The following is a 22,130-nucleotide window of genomic DNA, read 5'->3' as shown; positions in this document are numbered from 1 at the left end:
GTGTGTCCACCTGCCACCACCACCGGGTTTCCCACGCCTCGTATTCCTTCTGGAAGGCGGCGCCCGGAATGCTGCTAAGCTCCCTCGTCACGACTTGTAAGGCTTCCACCGAGCCGTGGCGACGCCATTTCAGCGCAGCGCAGATTTCAGGAAGGGGAAGAAGTTTGGTGGGGCAACGTCAGGGCTGTAGATTGGCTGAGGCATGGTCGAGAACCTGTTGGCAGATCCGCGTGCGAGTTTCCTTTTGTTCTTCCGAGAGCACTCGATGCACTAACTTCGCACACACCTTTCTCATGTCCATGATTTCGGTCACAGGTCGATAGACATCACTTTAAAGGATTCAAAGTTCATAAGAAACCATGCGAACACTTAATCTCGCCATCCCTGTCCAACAAAGCCTTCACTTCTGCAAGATTTTCGTCACTTTTTAAGGTCGAAGGGCGTCCTGAACGTTCGGCGTCTTCAACATCTTCTCCACCCTCCCGAAACAACTCTTGCCACTCAAAAACACCCGAGCTACACATGAAATTATCACCATAAGCTGCCTTCAGCATCCCATGAGTCTCTTTCCCGGTTTTGCCCAGTTTCACGCAAAATGTGATGTCGTAGCGTTGTCCGAATAACCAGTTCATTACGGAGCGTGACGAGGTCACGTCACAGAAGTTTCGCAAACAAACGAACTGCACTCCGCAAAGGCTGGGAGCCAACTGCCACCGGCCTCCGAGCCTTTCCTGAGACTCCCCTCTGTTGAACCCAGCCAGAGTAACCGCTTCCAGTTCGTCCATCTGGGGAAAAATGAGACCTACTACATTTGGGACAGACCTTGTAATCCCTGCTTTTTCCGTCTATTTCCACTCGCCAATATCCATTGCATCAATCCAGCGAGCCGAAATATTTGGTTCCGCCCAAATGATCGAATATCTCGTCCATATTAGGCAATTGAAACACTTCCTGTGTTATTACATTTTAAGGGCTCCATGGTCGATGCATGTTCTTCACTGCACAGTTCTTCCCACTTCGGATTTCTTTCTCCCTAGTATTGTTGGCGAAGGCCAAGGACTGTTTAGCGGCGAAATGATACCTTGCTCCTTGTTGAATCTCTTGAATTACTCTATCCAAAATCTCTCCTTGGTCATGCGGAGCGTGGTGAAGTGCTCTTGTAATTGGTTGGGCATCCTCTACATCAGTGGTATGCTTTACTTCATTAAGTCCAATTCCAGGCCCCGCCGGTACAGCCACATACGCCGACCTTGCGGGGGCGATGATCAGATCACGCGAGCCCTTCCTCGCGCCTTAGATCTGTGGAGAGGAAATCTCCGTTCCCCAGGTTGTTTAAATCAAGCCGGTCGACGTGTGCGCCGAGAGCAATGACACCGGGTCACTGCTCCCTTCGTGTAGCAGTCGATGGGTGACATTTGTAAGTTGCGACTACTTCAGCAATCGGTTCTTTCGCAATCGAAATGTAGAAATAATTTCGCTTATATTTGCGAGTCCTTCGGTAATGAACAATATTTGGCATCATATGACGAAGTGCACTCAAACTTTTGAAAACCCCAGTTAGCGAATAAAGATTGGAGAACTTTGGCGTTACTTGAGCACCGTTCACGAGAAATAGAGTGGTTTAATACCCGCGAGAACCCTCCCCTCCTTTCCAAATGCCTTGCTCCCCGCCAATCAAATGCTTCAATTTCGACGTTATTTCCCTCGGGGGGAGCGCCGCAGACACAAATAGCCCCCGCCCCTCCCACTCACTCTCGCTCTCCGAAGGTCACCTTGAACCCATGAAACTTTTCGCAATTACCCAAGTAACCGTAAACATTCTCATGCTTCATTGTTGTTTTGAAAGGCAGTTGTGGCTTTGAATGGGTTTGCCTCCATTGTCCTCTCCCTCTTGCTTGCCACAGTGTTCCCGGCGTCTTTAAAGTAAAAATCCGGATTTCCGAGCATCATCTGTTTCTTTAGCCTCGGCGGTTTGTGCTGCCGGATGAGGGCTTGGGTTGGTCCACGCGGGCCCTCGGTGATCCTCGGTCGCTCGTGGGTCCCACGGGAGTGGCGTTTGGGGGCCGCCCTTGAGTCTGCCGTGCCTATTAGCAGTTACGTTGAAACTGTGTTATTATCCCCGTCGTACTACGGTAGACGAGATCGTGTTTATGAAACTAGAGATGTCAAGTGTAGAAAAACTAGATTGAAGACGTCATTTTTTCCACGAACGATAAGGGATTGGACTGACATTGTCCAACCGCGGTTGGGGGAATAAGTATTTCGGGTCAACATTAGTCTGGGATGTATTCATCCCCTGCCACACACCCCGGCGGTGGCTTGCAAGGTAGTAAAAAATCAAACTAAAACAGATCGCCAAAGACTCGGAGGGTGGAGCACGGGGCACAGTGAACTGAAGACGGACAAGACTGGCCAAAATCCCGAAAATCACTTGAGTGGAAGATTAAACTTATCACGATCGCTCCCCAATATATTTAGCGTCTTGCTTTTACTCGTGGAAGATATTGCACGACTTTCTAAAGCCTATGTACGCATACATGTTCACCGTACCTGACCTGCCAAACACGCTCGGGCTCCTCCCCGAGAACGCCATCCTCCAGCTGGTGTCCAAGGAGAATGCGAAAAGGGTCACTTTTGTGACGGGGTTCCTTTCGACCAATCTCGGAGGTTTACTTGAGGACTCATTCTATATTGTTTATCTTTAAGGGAGAATGGGAAGTGTTTTGAAAGCAGTGCATTGAGGGAACAAGCGAGGATGGGGAGAGAATGCGAGAGAGGCGGGAGAGATGGGCGCAGAGCATTTTTATTGGCTCGGGATGGAGGGGAGAGCGGGGGGATGGGCGCGGAATCGAGGGAGGTAAGAAGTGGGCGGTGGTGCAAGTCGGAGGGACTCTTAAATGAAAATATTCATGTCCGTACATGCATTCATGTCTTGAATCAACGATCCGAGTGCATTTCGTGATTCTGCAAATGCATCTTCACTTGATGATGCGAAAGTATGTGTGTTGTTGCTGGGAAAACAAATGCTGCTTCCATCGTCTGCTTTTGTCGCCCTTCCTCCCTAACTTGGTGTAAATTACCCAATGGCCCCTCTCTACGCTGGAATAGATTGAGGCCTCTTGGGCGACGCTCGGTGATATTCAGTCGGATGGACGGCCAACCCAATCCCAGGACTCTTTGATGGTTTCTCAGTTAAGCATCACCGCCGGACCGATTAAATCGATGCGACCGACCATGGACGTGCACCACGCACCCGTCGTCCGTGGTGCGCGCACACGCCCACCGTGGGTGCGTTGGCCTCGTTGTGGCTTGTCGCTCTGCGCAACGGCGCAACAGTGTATGCTTTGCTGATGTGCCCGGTTTACCTTCCCGCGCAGTCGCTTGAATCAGATGCGCGAGTGCTCGTTCGTGAGCACGACATGAAAAGCCCTCTCATTCAAAAGATCCCCCCCTCTCTCTTTGATTTCAGGATGTCCATGATGTGTCCTTGGCGTACAGTCTGGCCTCCATTTTGCACGAGTGCGTCTCTCCTAAACCAGGTATGTGCCCCGCCGGCCCAACCATGCCAATTTGGCGAACGATCTTGCACGTATGGTCATAACCCTCCGTTAATTAGTCGCCCGCCCCGCTTGCTTTTGGGGTTTTGCCGTTGCGTGAGAGTCGATGGCGTCGAGGCCTCCCTTGCCCCCCCTCTCCACCCTCTGGGCCATCACCTCCGCTCCGGACCGCGGAATGCGGGGGGCAGCAGCGGGAGGCTCTCGCCCCATCCCTCCCACGCATCCATCCTCCCCCTCCAGACAATTCCCTGCTTCAAGTCACTGGTCCCGATTCTTTTCTTTGATTCCTTGGGTGTCAAAAAAAAGCTGGGGCGTGAATTGCAATTTCCGTGCAGGAGTAGCCCAGAATTTCGCTTAAATAATGCAACCATTCCTGAAGCAATTCCTCCCGATTATTTCAGCATGATTATTATTGTTGTTGTTGTGGTGGGGTGTCTTGGAATTGTTATTGTCACTGCTAAAATTAATTTCCAAGAGAAATAAAAATGCCATAAAGTATTATCCAAACCAATAAAACATATCTTGTAAAATCTGTCAAATTGGTGATGTCCCAAAAATGAAATGTTCACGTTGAAATTGTGCTTTCCTCTTGAAACATTTTGGATTTGTTTTTTTATCTGGTGGATTTGCGTTGTGCATTGCTCACAACAATTGAAGCGAGTCTGCTCTGAGATTTGCCTGAAGAGACCTTGAAGAGGGTGACTTGATGGATGTGCGCCGTGGCAATTATGAGACCCTGGCTGATGACGTGACATCGCAGTGTTGATTGGAATGAGGCAATGCAGGTCGTATTGCGCGTATTCAAATGCAATGCAGCCTTCTGGTTGGACGGTGGGCGCATGAGATGCTGTGCTGCCTCTCTTCATTGATGACTCTAGAGGGAGCGAATGTGTGCAAATGATTATGGGACTGGGGTGCAGACCGCTGGGTGGTCACTTTGAGAACTCCGGAAGCGATTCGTGGATGCACAGAATGCGGGGATATTCCTTAAACCTGAGCGAAAAGAGGTAGCCACGGGATGAATGGGCTAATGATTGCACAATGCGGGATGTTGCGAGCACCAGTGGGAATGGTGGCGCAGGGAGAGCACTTGAGAAGTGCCCGCTCAGGAATTAAGAGCTTTGCGTCACTAATTAACTAAAGGAACACCATGGTGTGGGACTATCATTAAGCTGCCAAGATCACATTCATGTCGGGATTTCTGTTGGATTGCAGCAGAATCTTGCTGCCCACCTCCGAGCACCCAGAAACGTGTGCGATGGAGATGATCGGTGAATTTGGTGTCGCCTCAGTGTTTTAGATGAATGCGGGCGATGAACATGTAAAGGTCAACCGAATGGGCTGTTGCCCCCTCAGGGTCAATTCTAGGGTCTCACGTGAATGGGAAAGTGGTCGAATGAAGCAATGGTGGCAAGTACACCACGACAACCCCCTTTGTACGTAGATGAGGAGTTCAACTATTTAAAACTCTGCTGAGAAGTTCCATTCAAACGTAATCTAGTTATTTCATGGGATCAGCCACAGTGGTATCAGATCAAGTTCCTGAAATAATTTACAAAATTACAAGAAATTGGCCAAAGATACGAGGCATCTGGACCCTGGACAAATCATAACACCAGCGCAGTTCTAGGAGTCATGGGAACACAGAAGCCCTTCCACCACATCAAGATTTTAGTCCTCGGAAAGGAAAATCTTACTTGAAGGAATGCAGTTCATCTTTGGCAAAATCATTGAAATCTTTGATGGCTAATTTGAAGTCATAGAACTGAATTGCCCTGAAAATGAATGAGATTTTATGCAAATTGTTTGTCCAGCTTGTGTATTGTCAATCTCTGATATATTGGCAAACATTGGCTGTGTAATTGTCAGTTAAGTGTTTATTATGGCAATGCAAATCAAAGGGAGCAAATATATTCCCTTTCACTGCATCAATTTTCCTCTAAGTATTTACCATTGTAACAAAGAGAATTAGCAACAAATGGAAGAGTCGTGAACTCTTGTATGGAACTTAGGATTTTAAGGATAATAGCATGGCAAAACACAGGCACATCCCTAAAAGGTGTGTCAACTCTCATTCGATTCTGGATGTGAACTTGTCTCAAGTTCTTAGCTATGAAATCCTCCGGCATAAGATTGCTGGCAAGTTGGCTTCCAAATCCGATCCCTTCATAAACACTCATCCGATCCTTGGTTTCAAGTGCATCAGGGCTTTGAGAAGAGATTGAGTAAATGTAGCATCAAGAAAGACGTGAAGACCCTGCCTTCGATTGGGTGGGTGATGAACGTCAACTATACCTCTTCCCCTCTTTCTTTAACTTCCTCTCGAGCGGGAAAAGGCCTTCAGCGAAAGACCAGTTTTAACAGATGCAAAATTTATGAGACTGCCTTAACAATTCAGAAATTCGTTCCAAAAATATAAAATATCGGCAAGGTGTGGAACACCAATTATAGACCACTCACAAACACGCTACGAAGCTGCCACAGATTGCGTAGGTGTACCTGAAAGTAGCCAAAAAGAAAAACCTCAACTGAGTACTCTGAGAGTACTCTAAGTGGATTTTGGAAGTTTCGTACATTAATTGAAAAGCTCATTAACATATAATGTACCCCATTGCCTTGACGTCTGCCCTGATATGTGCTTGCCTCTGTTGCCATGCTCTCTCTGAGTCGGCCGTGTAGCTTCGAGCGGGTCACATGTCTCTCCATTGCAGGCGTCCGCCGCAACTCCTCGGTCAGCCAGCTGATCCATGCCAATGCCTGCCGGGTGCTGGTCAAGTTGATAGTGCAGCACACGGCCGCCAGGGAGGGCTGCCGGCAGAGCGGAGCACTGGAACCCCTCGTCGCTGAGCTCATCATGGCCCTCAGCCCCCTCGCTCTGAAAGGTGGGGCCTTGACTTGCAATTCGGTTGAATTAAACAGTTTGATTTGAGTGCGCTATTCCAGTATTAAACCCTCCCTGGGAAATACACTGTGATCCTCTATGAACTTTCATTTGGTATTATATTGTATTGCCACCCTCTCTTGCACCAGTATCGGATGGTGTGAGCAGCATGCCAGTCATGAAATATGCAATTGTGGAGTATTATTTGTTTCAAAAAGTGTTCTTTAATGCATGGTCTGTCTTTCCATCAAAATTGGTGTCATAACTTTATTTTCTTGTGATCACAAATTGTGTGTCAGAGGACCGAGTCTTTAAACGTACTTGTTCTAGGTCTGCCAACGTTAATCCGTCAACATGGGGCAGATTCTTAGTTTGTAATTATTTCTTTGATGGCGGAATGTGTCTGAGAGGTAAAGCGACATTTGCTGAATGCTAGACTTTTTTAAGAAGGTAAAACTGTCAGTCAGTCAGAAGTACATACCTTATATGTAAAAAAGAGGCTTTATTTAAAACCAAAAATACTAGGAGGAAATGAGAAGAAAAGACAATATTAATTGCAAATGGAATGGAAATATCTGAAATCCCAAGATTTGTTTAGCAATAAATGAATTCAATTTCATATTGTCGATGTACTTGACCTTATTCTTAGCATTTATAGTACATTTTTTTCCAGATTCAAAATTCTCCATCAAGGCTCGACTTCTAGGGAGTGTAAAAGTATTTTGCAGCCTTCTGAAAACATACATCAACCATTCCAAGCTATTACTTCCAATTCTGCAAATCATCAAAGCGCTTTCAAAGAGTGGTAAGGCTTTGTTTTGCCTCATATATTGTCTGGCATCCATTCTCTTAACCTCTGAGAAATGTCCCTCCTAATTTGCGATTGCATCTATTGCTGCAGCGTACACCACGCCACTGCTGGTGAAAAATGGAGCCTTGAACTCCCTTGAGAAGGCCATAGTGACCAATGGGATGCAGCCCACGCCCAAGTTTCGAGTGGCATTGGATGTGCTCAACCACTTGTCCAAGAACAGTGAGTAGTGACCCTGTTCCCTGCCCTTCAGTGGGCATGTGAGTATTAGGAGCCAGGATTCTCCCTAACTCCTTTGATCTCCACAGAGATGTGCTGCATAAAGCTGACCAAGACCTCACTCATACACTGCTTGCTGCGAGTGATTGAATCCTCGGAAAAATACGAGGGAAAAGTCAAAGTGAAAATCTGCAAACCAGTCCTACTGACACTTCAGCATTTGGCCACCTCGAGTAAGTGCCTCGGCGTGTAATTTTACTCTCTAATTTTATTTTCTGCTCCAATTGATGCCTTTACATCTCTCTTTTAAATATATGCATCAAGTTCATGTATTAAAATCATTATTTACTTGAGATCAAAGTGTTTGCAATGAAAACTTGAGAAGTCTAAGTCTTCCATGCACTGAGCTAATGGTTAAACTTAGCAAATTGTATCGTTACCGTACAATATTATAGTTCAGAGACATTAAATGAAGAACACAATGTATATTTCCACTGTTCTTGTTCACAATTGAATACACAGTTCAGAGGGTTTATTTTAGTTATATTTCCCATAATTATCAGGGAAAAATATTTAAGTGAATGAATGAGACATTATCAATATTCAATTTAATTACATAGATGGCATTATTGGTGAGTGAGTGCCGAGGGATATGAGAAAATTATCTACAATATTGACGAATTAGTAACCTAATATGTTAATTAGATAGCGCTTGGCATTATAGCAAAGTGCTATCTTATTGACACCAATGATTGTACTTCATCATTGACTGTTACAATGTATAAATTAATCGTCATACCTGATAAATCAAACAAATGAAAATTGCATGCAGTTATTGGTACCGTCGCTTCTTTTTCTTCAAATATATTTCTGATGCCAATTCTACCGCTAGGTGACCCAGGTTAGATGGGGGAATGGGATCACAGTTTTCAGTGTGCCTATAATTTTTGGTGGTAAATATATTAACCCCTTTGCTGTGACTCACTCTCTGGAAACGTACTCCTCCCACGCTGCAGAAAGGGTGGGTGTCATGTCTCCATAATCTCTCTCTCTTAGGTTATCTAAAAACAAAGGCAAGCCAATATACGAGTTTGAGAGTGCACTGCCAGACGTGTGGGCCCTGTGGTTTGGAAAAGAGACGGTAAGGATGTGGCGTTGTGCGGACCAATTTTACATTGAGTGCTTGTGAATCTATCGGACAAAAGTCTTATTGCTGCAAAATGTGATGTGAATAGAATTGTTTGTTGTACATTTAAGCAAAAATTTGTGTTCAATCATAAAATATTGTGATTTTTCAATTGCGTGTGAATAGTATCCCCATCCTCTCATGAAGTGCTAAGCCGTCTCCTGCAGACCCAGCTTGCCCAGGTATTCCTACTGTTGCATAATGCCCTGCTACTATTGGTTCATTTGCAGAAATATTTTTGAGTTTGGTCTCTTCTATTATCCAACATACGTAAGTCAAATGCTTTGCCACCCATTATTATTATTTCAATGTTTATTTCTATTTTGTGGATCACAACCTGGAGGTGTTGGAAAGGCTTGCATATTCTAATGACTCAGGAAAGATTCGGGAGGACGAAAAGAATATATTAAGGATTTGCGTGGGGAGAGCAGACAGAGGCAGCAAGTTCATGCAGAAGGAGAATGGGATATTGATGTGGTTGGCTTCTTGACCTGGCTCACTTGATAGCGAGATGGAGAGGCATCAAAGGAAGTGAAGTTGTCTCTTGGGGATGGTGAGGGCAGTGGTGTGGGAGGGGGCAGTGGTAGGTGAGGGAGCAGGTGGGACGTGGTGGCCCTGTCATGAAAAGTGAACAGAGTGGGAGAGTTCAGAGCTTGCGAGCCTTTTCTATTTTATATGACTTTCTTTCTCATAAAACTGTCGTGCCTGATTAGATGAAATTCTACACGAGGAAAGATAAGTGATACAGATATTAAATAATTCTCATTTTTCTCATTGGATGTATTTTCTAACAATATTGATTATGAAAACTTTATAAACACATTTCTCTGAAACTACGAAAATATTTTGTGTGAGAGGATGGAAAGAGCATAGGCATAAGATTGTCATGTAGGTAAAACTGCAGGTAAAATAATGGGATGTGAATTATTGAACAGCAGAGAAAGTAGAGACCTACAGACTTGAACAAAAAATGAAGAAAAATCTTTATCTGTGTTGAAAGCACGGTCTCCTAATTTGCTTTTCATTTTTGCATCAAATTTTAACAAAAAAGGCAATTTATCATTGGAGGCACATCCCTCCCCAGGATGAAATAGGGGGGTGGGGAGGAAGGCAGGGCGGGGGGGGGGGCAGGTCAAGGACAGGGTGGGGAAGGTGTGGAAGGAAGGGAGGGGAGTGGCTTTGCCGTCCTGGCTCTGCTTAGCAATGGAGTGGGAGATGTGTAATGAAAGTGAATGTAGGGGGGGGGGGTTTAAGAGGTGTTGCGTGTGGAGGCAGGGGGGGGAGGGGGGAGCAGCGCAGGGATCTGATGCTCAAGGGTGTGAGGTTGGTGTTCAGATGAGGAAGGTTACTGAAAACATTCAAAACAGCCAAGTGTGTCAAAAATAAAACTTTATCGCAGAAATCTATGAAAGCGTGGGTTGCGCTCATTGAAAACACAACCTGCTTATTTTGCTCTATTGGTTTGTTTCTGTCTGGTGTGCCTAGCTTGTTGCGCAAGGGTTCTGATTTGTGCAGTATTGTTTCATAGTGTTGTTTGCGATGCCGTGAGATTGTTTTAAATTTCATAAATATGAGTCTGCATGCAGAAAAGGTGAGAAATTGCAGGTCCATGTCACAAAGTATAGTTCTAATGGTATTTTAAACTTCTTGTGCATGAGGACGCAGTTTAAAGTTAATCCTTCCTTTGTAATAAAGCAAAGTGCCACCAAAACCAGTATCATTCATTGGTGCCTCGTGCAGGATTTATGTTGTCTATCCAGCATCACTAAACGGTTGGTGTATTTTGAAGAATGCATTCCCTCATGATCCGATGATTGCCGTGGGGTGCATTGAGTATAAATGCATGATGGATGCTCGTAACTATCAGAGCTTGTGGACTCCATTTTCAGAAGGTGGTCGCAAGTACATTAAGGAAAACAATGGCATGGCCTCCCTCTACAAGTTCTGCTCCACATCAACCGATGAAAAGACGAACGACAGCCTGCTGGCCAAGGTGTGTGGCGTGCTCAATTACTGCCTCGAGAACAAGGACTTCCCTCTCGGGAATCTGAAGAGCCCTGCCGTCTTCTCCATCCCCTCGGTGCACGGCAGCAGTGACCTCCTTGCCTCTTCCCGTGAGTCCCCTGCATCCCGCTCGTGGTGGCACCTCCTGCCCGACTGGTGGTGCAATTTTGAAGATTCCCATAGTTTCAGAGCATCCCACGGGTGTGGGCCGTAAATTCTTGAGAGTAGATGGGATAGTGAGACGACTTGTTCTCAGAATTTATTTAAATTACATTCTCACCTGTGCACAGCACCCGTCACCAACTAGATTTGTGCCCCCGCCATATCAATCGGCGCCTCATAAGCACATTCGGGAAGATTCACTTTCACCACTCACCTCCCGCCCCCGTCTTTGCTCTTGGGAGGAGCTTACTGCTACTATGACGTATCTTGGTGGAATGAATTCATGAGTCAATCCCAAATCCTTATTTAGCTATAAATGGTGATATCAGCCGTGGCTTTATGGGGAAATGCAAAGCATGTTGTTAGATATACTGATGTCCTTTAATGTTTTTGTACCTATCACTGAACCAACCAGAGTTAGTGGTATATTTCAAATAGCTCTAAATAACATGCTCTGATGAATGTTAAAACCAAAGTAATTAAATCTCACATAAAAACCATAAACACAGAGTCATCAACCCTGAAGCGATAATAGATTTCACCCAATACTAAGACCAACTTTGTGTGAATTTAACGTACGGGTATCAGGTTAGGGGAGGCCCTGTGCCACCAATGGCTTCCCGGGAAGCTCTGGAACCTGAAAAATCATGCAGCTTGGGTGAAGCTGAGGGTGCTGTCCAGAGAGGAGTGCCTGGGAATCAAACCCGGCCCTTCGATCAGTAGTCCTACGCTCTACCCTTGGACTGCAATGTACCAAATCTTACATATCTGATCCTATCCTCTTCTATTTACTAAATTGGGCAATACCTACATGAGGAACCGATTAGGAAAATATTGGAAAGATTTATCAACAAAAGATAAGGTAAGAACGGGGAGAGTAACGGAAAGGAATGGCATGTAACTCATATTTTGTATTTTGTAAAATTAACGAAATTGTATTGGGGGTTTAAACATAAGGCACCCCAAAAAAAACAAACTGAAATTGAAACAATAAATTGCCCGATCCCGCTCGAACGGGCCCAATTATTATTAATATTATAGCTATTTCATCTTCCTCTGACTGCAAGCAAATTATGAAACAAGAGATATATCACTGAACATGTTTATGTTTTGCAAACAAAACATAAATATGTTCAGTCACGTACTGTTGTGTTTAAAAGTTTTCCAATGGCTTTTCCTTTCACCAAATGGAGTGAGCAATCTAATGGCTTGTGCATGTAAACTATTGAGATGAAAGTTAACTCTTATTGACGGCCATCAAGTTCACTTACTTATTTTTGTGCACATTCACTCCTGGCAGGTTAGGAATGAAGCTGCATATTGGGTCTTCTTTCATTTCTTTTCTTCTCATCGTCTCATGATGATGTCTTGGTCGAAAAAAATGTTGAGTACTTTGCCATCTTCCCCCTGAATTCTTCTCATCTGTGCTCACGTAGGCATTCTGTGGATGTTTAACGCTCATATGCCTCTCAATATTTCTTGCAGTGTCCAGCGGTGATTCCATTAATGGAAGTGGAGATGAATCAAATGATGAGGAGGACCTGGATGATGCCATGGAAGACTTAATTAACACGGATATTCACTTGAGGGACGAACCAGACATTTACCTTCCTCAGAGAGTTCAGAGGAATTCAGAGGAGCTGTTACCCTACAGAGTGTTTGTGCCAGAGGTGTTGCCAGATGGTTTGAGGCACTCCACTCTGCCCGAGGGCATGATTCAGGTGGTAGGTGAGAAATCATTGACCAGCCAGCACGCAAACCCCACTGGAGAAGGTCTGAAGTCAATGGGAAGCACTGACCTCTTGGGCTGGACTCATCCCTCCAAATCGGTCTCAAGCGAGGACTTGAAGAGAAGGAGCTCCTTGGACTTGAATCTCAAAACTGATGTGAAAGTGATCAAGACTGCCCCAGATGGCACGAAGGAGCAGCCTTTAAATGACATTGAAACTCTCTTTGGTGTCGGTCCACAATTGAAGGCCAAAAACGTTTACTCAGTTGTGGCTTCAAGGACCAAGAGTGTCCTTCCATTTGTGAAAACGGCATATCCAGAGTTGGTGGGGGCTGAGGGAATCATAAGACTTGAGCCCTTCCATTTGAAAGACAGGACCGTTTGCAGGTTTGTTGGTCATTTCTTGCTTGTCTTGAAGTCGGGGTCAAAGTGTGGTGAACATAGAGCAAGTAACAGATAAAATATTACATGTACAAGGTGTGATCAAAAAAAAGACAGGACTGATTATATAACTTTTTTATTTTGACAAATACAGCTTAATCGAACTTGTTGCCCTCAAAGTACATGCCTTGGTTGACGACACACCATTGCCAACGTTTCTTCCAGCTCTCGAGCCCTGCCTGGTAAACTGCCTTAGGGATCCTCTTCATGTCCGCCGTACAATTAGTTTTAATGCCTGCAATAGAGTCAAATCGGTGTCCTTTCAAGGTTGATTTTAACTTTGGAAACAAAAAAAATTATGATGGAGCCACGCTGGAAAGTAAGGTGGCTGCAGGATCGCAGGAGTTCAAATTCTGGTGAAAAACTCTGTCACGATCAGTGCCATGTGAGCCTGCATTTTCTAGCTCCTTCATTGCTGCCGTTGCGTACGGCAACGAACAGGTTAAGACACACAGAGCTGCTGCTGCGTAACAACTCAACGTAAACAAACACAACACCTCTTGTTTTATTCATCAGATGTTTTGCTAGATGGTGCACTGTGTCTCGTTCCGATCGTTGAATGGTTTGCGCAGAATAAAATTAATCTGGTCTTTTTTTGATCACACCTTGTAGAAGTAAAATCAGAACCAACAAACTTTGTCATCATTCAGGTATACTTACCACCGAGCAATAATAGGGAGGAAGAAGTGATTAGGGTAGGTATAAGATCAGTTGGATGATTAATTTCCATCCAGGAACATCCACGATGTTCCTGAAGGGAAGCATTTGATAGTGATGGGGGATTGGATCACAATGGTAAACAATGGAAGAGTGGTAATGAGGTAGAAGACTGGAGTGTAGGCCAAAGGAATGACCATGAAGAAAAAGCAATTTAGTTCTGCAGGAGACTGAAGATAATCATTACCAACACTTGGTTTAGACACCACAGAAGATGTAGGTATGCATGGAAAATGCCGTGGCAAGAAGGTTTAGGAATAGTGTGATCAATTCACACCGTCTCCCTGGAGTGAATGTGAACTCTGATGGCATTTTAGTAATTATGAAGTGTAGGGCAAATTCATAAAGGTTAAGCGGGGGGAAAATATAGGAAATGAAATTAGGAAGCTTTAATGGAACTACAAGAGAGGAGTATCAGGAGGCTGTAGAGGAATCCATGATTGATGAAGAATAGCTGGGTGCTATAAAGGAAGAATGGAAATATCAAAAAAGGTATGTAGAAAGCTGCAAAAGAAACCATGTGACTACAGGAAAAAGGACATGGAGGCCATGTATTATGAGCAAAATAATTAAAAAAAGAGAGATCAGGGAAGGAAATAGAAGAATGTGAATACAGAGTTAGGTAGAAGAAATTGTAAAGAGTTCAATCATTAACTTGAGGCTTGAAACAAATAGAGCAATAGAAACATGATGGAAGATACAGTGCAAGGATATGAAAAGTTTGCATAGGAAGGATGAAATTGGTGCAATATAGATGAAGGTAAAAAAACACAAGTGGGAAGTGAGAAGGTAAGATGTGTGTTAACAGTTAGAGATAAGTCAGGTAAGATAATATTTGGGACAGAAAAGATCCAAGAGAGATGGAAGGAATAAATGGAGGAAATGTATGATAAAGAGCTTAGGCCTTAGACAGGGAAAGAGAATATGGCATAGATAAATATGGCTTAGGTCCAGGCATACTCAACGAATAGATAGAAAGATTAATAAGGGAATTGAAATCAAGTAGAGCTATGGGGGTAGACAGCATTCCTGCAGAGGTACTGAAGAGTTTGGGAAAATGTGGGGGAAAGACTTTTTATGGACTTAATTCGTAGCATTAACGTGAGAGAGATTTGGCCAGAAGGCTGTATCAGATCAGTTTTAGTCCTTATAACAAAACAGGGAAATGCAGCAATACGTGAGAACACTAAGTTTGATTTCACTTGCAGCTGAAGTGGTTCTTAGAATCATGGACAAGAGGGAAAGGGAAATGATTACTTAGGGGATGAGCAGTTTAGGGTTCTGTAAAGGGAGAGACGCATGTGATGCCATTGCAGTGATGAGGTCACTTATAGAAAGGAATGTAGTATAAAATACATGATGGTTAGGAAGAAACACTGATTGAAGGAAAAGTTGTGGGAATATGCGGGTAGAGGGATAGGAAGAGAAGAGAGTGAGGCAGAATTGCAGGAGTAGCGGTGATTATTCATTCGGATGGAAAAGGTAGTCATGCACTCACCTATGTAAAAGGAAGTGCAATGTTTGCATGACGAAAGATAGATAATGTTTTTCGAGAGGCAATTAGCAGGGTAACGAAGTGAGGGGTCAATGAGGGAATGTGGGGAGAGGTGTGTAGATCTGTTTAGTGAACATGTTTTAGATCGGGGGCAGTTACAAGTAAGGGAAGTATGGGGAAATTTGTCGGGGGGCGCTGAAGGGTTTGTGGTTCTCAGAAGGTTTCTGAGATTGGCGGGTTGTCTTTATGTGAGAGAGGGGCATTGGGGTAGTAAGGATGAGGTCACGTCATTGTCGTGTAAAATAGGAAACAGGTCTTTAAGAAAGGTTTTTAGTCTGTAGGATCTGGGGAAATAGGTGGTGCAAAGGTTGAGGTCTGTGTCAGATGAGGGGTTTTTTTTCTGTGGCGTGTGAAGTACAGTGCAGTAGTGGGTTTTATTTTGTAGGAGTTTTCTGGGTGACCGCTTTTGTGGAGTGCATGGTGTAGATTGTGGAGGTATTTGTTGGGGGTGGTATTGGAGTTACATATCCGGTGTCTGCGGATAGAGAGGGAGTTAGGAATCAAGCGTTCGGTGTAAGAAGGGTGACTGCTGGTAAAGTGCTGGTATTGCTGATGGTTAGTGGCCTTGATAAACTGAAGTGGTGAGTTTTCTATTCAATGGGGGTAGCTTTGTGGTATAATGAATGTATTAAAAGTGTAGGTCATAAAAAGAGTCAGTTATATTTGTTTAGCGAGTCTAATTGCGGCAATACAACATGGATGGAGAGTGTAATTGGTAGGATTTCTATTGTTAAGTGAGATATCTGTGTCAAGAAAGGTGATGGTGGAGCCTGAAATGGAAGAAGTGAACTTAACAGTGAAAGAAGAATTTAAGGTCGATAAGCAATTATTGAGGAACTCAGAGCCATATGTCCAGAGAATTAAAATTTCGTCTATGTAGCAGACCCAGAAAAGAGGTTGGAGGGGTTATTGTGAAAGGAAAGTCTCTTCAAGGTGGCCCATGAAGTTATTAGCGAATGATGGTGCAATCCTTGTTCCCATTGCTGTGCCTTTGTTCTGTAAGTAAAAACAATTTTGGAGCAAAAATTCATTTTTTGTCTCGATAAAAGTGGCTAGATTGAGAAGAAATTCGGTGGAGGGGCGCTGGGGTGGGGGGCATAGAGAAATATAATGTTGGAGGGAGGATAAGCCTTCTGCATGGGGAATAGAGTTATAAAGTGAGGTGACGTCGATGGTGGCCATAAGTAGGTTGTTAGGTGGGGGAATGGAGGCAGAATTGAAATGGTGGAGGAAGTGAAATGTGTCTTTCGTGAAGGAGGGCAAGGAGAGTGCAAGTGGTTGTCGGTGGTGGTCAAGGAATGCGGAGATTCTTTTGGTGGGAAAGTTGAAACTGAAAACTACAGGGCAACTGGAGATGTTAGGTTTGTGTATTTTTGGGAGGAGATAAAAATGAGGTGTTCTGGGGTTTGCGGGTGAGAGTAGGGAGATGTCTTGGAAGATGAGGCCTTCTTCTGGTCCAAATTGGAGAAGGAAAGACCGAATTTCTGTTTGGAAAGTTGGTGTCGGGTTGTTGGTGAGAGTGGTGTAGGCAGATGTATCATAGATGCGTCCAAGGGCTTAGGAAATATAATCATTGGTGTTTAAAATTACTACTGGGGAACCTTTATTCGTGGTGATGACTACGATGTTGGGATTGGACTGTAGGGTTATTAGGGCTTGAGATTCATTCGTCGAAGGTTATTTTTAGGTTTGCGAGATTCTATGAAGGATTTATTGAAGACTTAGTGGAGAAGTTCACTCATGAAAATTTTTACAGAATAGTTACTTGGATGGGTTTTGGTTCATGGATTGAAGCAGGGTGGAATGTGTCGAGTGTATGATTGGCATTTATGTGACAGGAAGGGTTACTTTGTGATTTCCAGAAGGTCCACCATCAAAGATTTCAGCAGAAATTGAGGGTATCGGTGAGTATGTCGATGTGGTTAATTTGTGGTGTATGAGAGAGGAGGATAGGCCTTTACTTAGAATGGAAATTTCTCTGCCAGGAAAGCTGGTATTGGAAAGGTTTACAATTTTGCGAGAATTATTGGGGGGAGGGGAGGTGCGTTGGGACCATTTGGTGGTGGCTGCCACCTGGGATGAACTGGAGGGCATTTGGGAGGAGGGGGGGGGGGAGGTTGTGAATGCTACGGAGGTTAGGCTTGTACCGAAAGAGTGAGGGCAGTTTGGGGGAGGATGTGGTGGGAAAAGGGCAACAATGTGGAAGTTTGAAATCCTCTCAGAAGATGGGAATATAGAGATTCAATGACTTCATTTGGAGATGATGTTGTTTTTGTTGGAGGGAATGTAGGGCGGATGAAACCATGGCTTTGAGTTGTGGAATTAGGGGAGCAGTCGCCAAGGAGATTATTTTGAAGAGGGAAAATAAGTTTGACATGTGTTGTTCACGATTGCATTGGTATTGAGTGAGGATAAGCATGCATATACATAAATATACATTTATTATTGCTTAAGTCAATTTCGCCTCGTCTCCGCCTTTTCTTTGCAGGAACAAACTCTTATTATGTATTGAGCGGAGCATGCACCCAAATTCCCTTCTCAATAATGTTGTCTTCGACTTGGATGAGTTGTTGAGAGACCAGGAGGAGCCATCAAGGTAAGGAAACTTTCTCTAGGTACATTTCTGATGAGGTTTTTTTAATTAGCAATAGAAGAAGTTTTATTATTTTCAGTGTGCCATGCTGAAAAGCAATCTCAGTTTAAAAACCACCAGAATTGCAATATTGGCTGCTACATTCTGAGAAGCTTTTTAAGAGATGCCATTCTAACCTGATGTATTTATAGTTGTGGCTCTGCCATTGTAAGAGTTGCATTGATGGGAAACTAATTAGAGCCAGTAAAAGAATTTGTTGTACAGAGGAGTTATCTTTCAAGCATTTGACCTGTTGTATGCCCAAAAACCTTATGGCCACATGAATAAAAACTCGTTAGCAATCTACTCTGTCAATATTCTTTCACTCTTTTCAGCAAGAAAACTGTCAATCTATGCAGTTATAATATTTTGTATTATAAATGGAATAACATACAATGGTGCATTATTACCAAAAAGCAAAATTTAAGAAAGCAAAGAGGCCTCCACTTCTCTTTTTTCTTAATGCTAAGCCCTGTAACCTGCTGCTTTAAGCAAGTCAGAGGCCATCCAGGCCGATTTTTATGACTTATGACATCCTAGTAAACTTCTCACATTTTTCTAGCAAAAATGGTTCCTGTCCTTTCTTCTTGTTACCCTAAGTCTCATTGCCTCAGTTCCATTCTCCTTGCGTATCAGAGGAGGAGGGTGGACGTCCATCATCATCATGTTTTCCCTCTACAGCTACACATGGTGATGGCCATTGTCTCGTGTGGTGACACGTGATTTATTAACACACCCATCAGCTCTGATTATGCTCTCCAGTGGGTGACTTTCAGTGTCCCACTGACTTACTCTGCTCCAAGCCCACACAGCTGCATCATCTGATGTGGAACTCTTTTCCTGATATCCCTTAGACCATATGTTGTGGCCACGTCAAAACATTTCTCGCCAACTTATCATTGGAGAGAACCTTTCTTCGCAAAGGACTGCAGCTAATGCTTGCTTAGCTCTCTGGCATAGGAGCGGGGCCATAACTGGAACTTTCAGGTTTTGTATCCTCGTGAACTATTTAAATGTAACAATGAACTTTCTCATGGGTTACAGGTCATGATCATTTTCTCACTTGGATAAATGGGGTTGTGCACTGAACTCCATTTGATTCCCATTTTGTCTTTCAAAATCATCAAAATTAGTGATGATGATATTTTGCATGTCATGGCAGCATTCCGTTTTTTCATCATATTGTCCTGGAAACAGCTGGTTTCTCCTCCAGGGTGAATAATTTCTTGGTCAATGGCATTCTGTGGGATTACGCATCAAAAATAAAATATGGTCTGAAGCAAAATGAAACCAAATGTAACTGTTAAGTTCACGTACTTCGAAATACATCTTGAAAAATACCTAAAATCTTTCTTTTTTAGCTTTAATTGGTTTATGGTATAAAAGAAAACAAATAATATCCCAGAAAATGTGGTTTTGTAGTTTTCAATGGTTTTATCTGAGAAAGCCAATGATTCCCATAATCACCTATGCCATCACTTTTATAGATTTCAGAGGTGATAACTGGTTATTGATCATCATTGATCGATGTGTTTGGTCATTATAAAAACAATTAGGTTGCCCGTGATCAAATGGCAGAGTACATGGATGTGTCCTGTGCAATGGGATGTTGACAGTTATAAATATTCTCAGCTTAGAACATTTGGTGTGATAATTTCACATATTCTTGAATTCACAAATCTTATTTAAAAGATACAGGATCATGAATTTTGGCATTTAAAAATTTGAAAAGACTTACCAATGCCTGTTTACTCTTCTTGAACAAATGTCATATGCTGTGAAATTTTACTGTAATGTGACGGGAATCAGCGATTGCCTGTGATTTATTCGTATTTTGTCGTTGTCCCTCGAAAACTTTGAATTCCTGCAATGGTATGTGCGCTTTTGAATTGAAGTATGCCGATTGATCAGACGCCAGAACACTTTGCACGTAGCAAATGATGAATGAGAGCGTGCACTTGGGGATAATGGGTAAGCCTAAATGAGAACCACAAATGGTGGTTTAATTGATTTCCTTGAAAAATATATTTCTTCATGTTCATCACTGTCAGGGGTTGAGAATTATGAATGCCCATCATTTAGAGGGTAAAGTGAAGATACTTGATTATTTATCAATTGGCCGACCATTGAAAATACTCTGCTGCCAGAAAGGGGAAAAATGCTGCCGCTAATTCATGCCCTCTTACTATTTGCCTATCCTCCTCCTTTACCTTTTCTTGCACCCCACTCAATTTGACTGTTCCTCTCACATTATTAGTAAATTCACTTTTTGTTTTACTTAATGTAGAGTTGCTGTAATTTAATTGCAGTTATGATACTTAAAATAGCACCTGTGTTATTTTTTCTTTGGCCTCGCGGTAGAGCACCATTGTGTGCGATGGAGATGATGAGCAACGTAGAGTCACGCTGCAAGGAAGAATTCAGAAGGAAACGCCCTGAAACATTTAATTTTCAATGTTTCTAAGAATGAATCCATGCTGATTTCCGGGAATTACCGTCGCGTAGTTTAGTTGGTTGACAACTGTTTCGCTTCACTTTGACCTGAAGACGCCTCCAGGACTGGGGGCGAAACAGTTGTCAACCAACTAAACTACGCGACGGTAATTCCCGGAAATCAGCATGGATTCATCAGATAGACGGCGCGGAAGCCTAAGGATTAGTTTCTAAGAATGTTCATTGGAAATGGCGATCAATGGCGTTCACAAATGTTTGAATGAATACGTGTGAATAAATTGCTGTATTTTCCCATCGATAATGTGTGTGTTATCGATGGGAAAATGTTCAGATGTTGGGAAAAATGACAATGTGCCTTATGTAATGATAATATGAAAAATCCAAACATTTACATACCTATGTACACAATAATTTAAAGAAGAGCCTTGCAAAAATAAATTAGTCAGGAAGCATACCTTTCTAATTGCATTCGATTTTATACAGATCTGCTACTTTTACAGTTATTTCATCTCAAAAACCTATGAGAAAAAGAAGAAACATATAATATCTATACTTCATTTATTGTAATACGAAATACTTCTTATTTCTAATGCAGAGTACTTCACACATACGTAGATTACGTCATATTGAAAACATGTACATGTATGATAGAATAGGTAGATTACTTGAATCCAAGAAATTCGTCACCTGAATCACAATTAAATGAATTAAGTGCATGTATTATCTCTTCAGGCCCATCACCAAGTTCACTCTTCGATGTTAACTCTTCCTCATCTTCTAGCACTGGTGTTGAAATATTGCTGAAAGCTTTTTCAAATCTATCTTTTACCCAAATCACTCTGACACCCTGCCAACTTTCCAGGATCCACCAGATTATTTCTATATATATAAGGCACTCTTTAATCCTTTCTGATTCTGTGTAGTCTTTCATACCAGACATCATCCATTTTTCCCAACTGGAACGTAACTTTGATTTAAAAGATTTATTAATGGATAAATCCTGGCAGCCTCGTGATTTCCTTTTTTTTTCACAAAATTGATGACTTCTAGCTTAAATATCGCTGAGTACAATTTTCTTCTCCATGTGTAATTTTCTTGGAAAAATTCTAAATTACAAAAGCTCAACTCAATTCAGATTTGAAACAATAACCATGTAGGCGGGGCATTTTCATAGAACTTGGAGGGTGTCTATAACAGCTGATCGCCGATACTTACAAAGCAAAGTAAAGCAAACAAAACAAGAAAATTCTATTTCATTCATTCTCTATTTTTTAACTAACCATGACGCTCTGGGCGTGCAGTATCTCTACAACTTCATGATAGTTACAAAGTTCTGGGCAAGCGTTATATGCAAGGTGCAAGTTATCAATGGGAAAATATGGTAATTGACTTTGGTGATGATTTTTCTATTTTGATGGATATCTGTGTAAATATGCACGGAAAACTTTGCTTCGAATGCCCAATTGCATGGGTAGACCATTCATTTTTATGCGATCATGTTTGATTTTGGCAATGGCCCCATGTAGTCATCCCTATGGTAACAAGGTTGCAGCTCTTCAATGTTTAGGGGCTTCATTGTAAATGCCATCGAGTCTGGACTGGCAATGTATAATGTCCACTTGATATGTATGCCTTAAAATTGCTATGGTGCTGTCTGCATATCCTCTGTAGTATTTACATTGATATGTATATTTTCCCAACTTCTGTAATGTCAGTCACACTGGCTAGGAAAACATGAGTACGTATTTGATGTGTCTATTACTCTGTGATTTTTATTGTGCA

General features: G+C 42.9%; 1 protein-coding gene across 3 annotated transcripts in view; it reads left to right on the top strand.

Annotated features, from left to right (window-relative positions):
• The window catches only part of LOC139685587 (cytosolic carboxypeptidase 1-like), a 230,970-nt gene that overhangs the window by 69,881 nt on the left and 138,959 nt on the right, over window positions 1–22,130 (top strand). For all 3 annotated transcript variants that reach the window (XM_071582526.1, XM_071582527.1, XM_071582529.1), the window contains exons 3-10: window positions 3,470–3,539; window positions 6,269–6,439; window positions 7,112–7,243; window positions 7,340–7,471; window positions 7,558–7,701; window positions 10,544–10,768; window positions 12,306–12,936; window positions 17,751–17,858. In XM_071582526.1, coding sequence (XP_071438627.1) covers window positions 3,470–3,539; window positions 6,269–6,439; window positions 7,112–7,243; window positions 7,340–7,471; window positions 7,558–7,701; window positions 10,544–10,768; window positions 12,306–12,936; window positions 17,751–17,858 — 1,613 coding nt within the window. The remainder of the gene's footprint in view (window positions 1–3,469; window positions 3,540–6,268; window positions 6,440–7,111; window positions 7,244–7,339; window positions 7,472–7,557; window positions 7,702–10,543; window positions 10,769–12,305; window positions 12,937–17,750; window positions 17,859–22,130) is intronic.

Source organism: Hetaerina americana, unplaced genomic scaffold (assembly GCF_022747635.1).
Source record: "Hetaerina americana unplaced genomic scaffold, ioHetAmer1.1.p SCAF_118, whole genome shotgun sequence".
Taxonomy (NCBI): Eukaryota; Metazoa; Arthropoda; class Insecta; order Odonata; family Calopterygidae; genus Hetaerina; species Hetaerina americana.
Note: the sequence above shows the minus strand (reverse complement) of the source record. Positions and strands in the feature narration are given on the sequence as shown.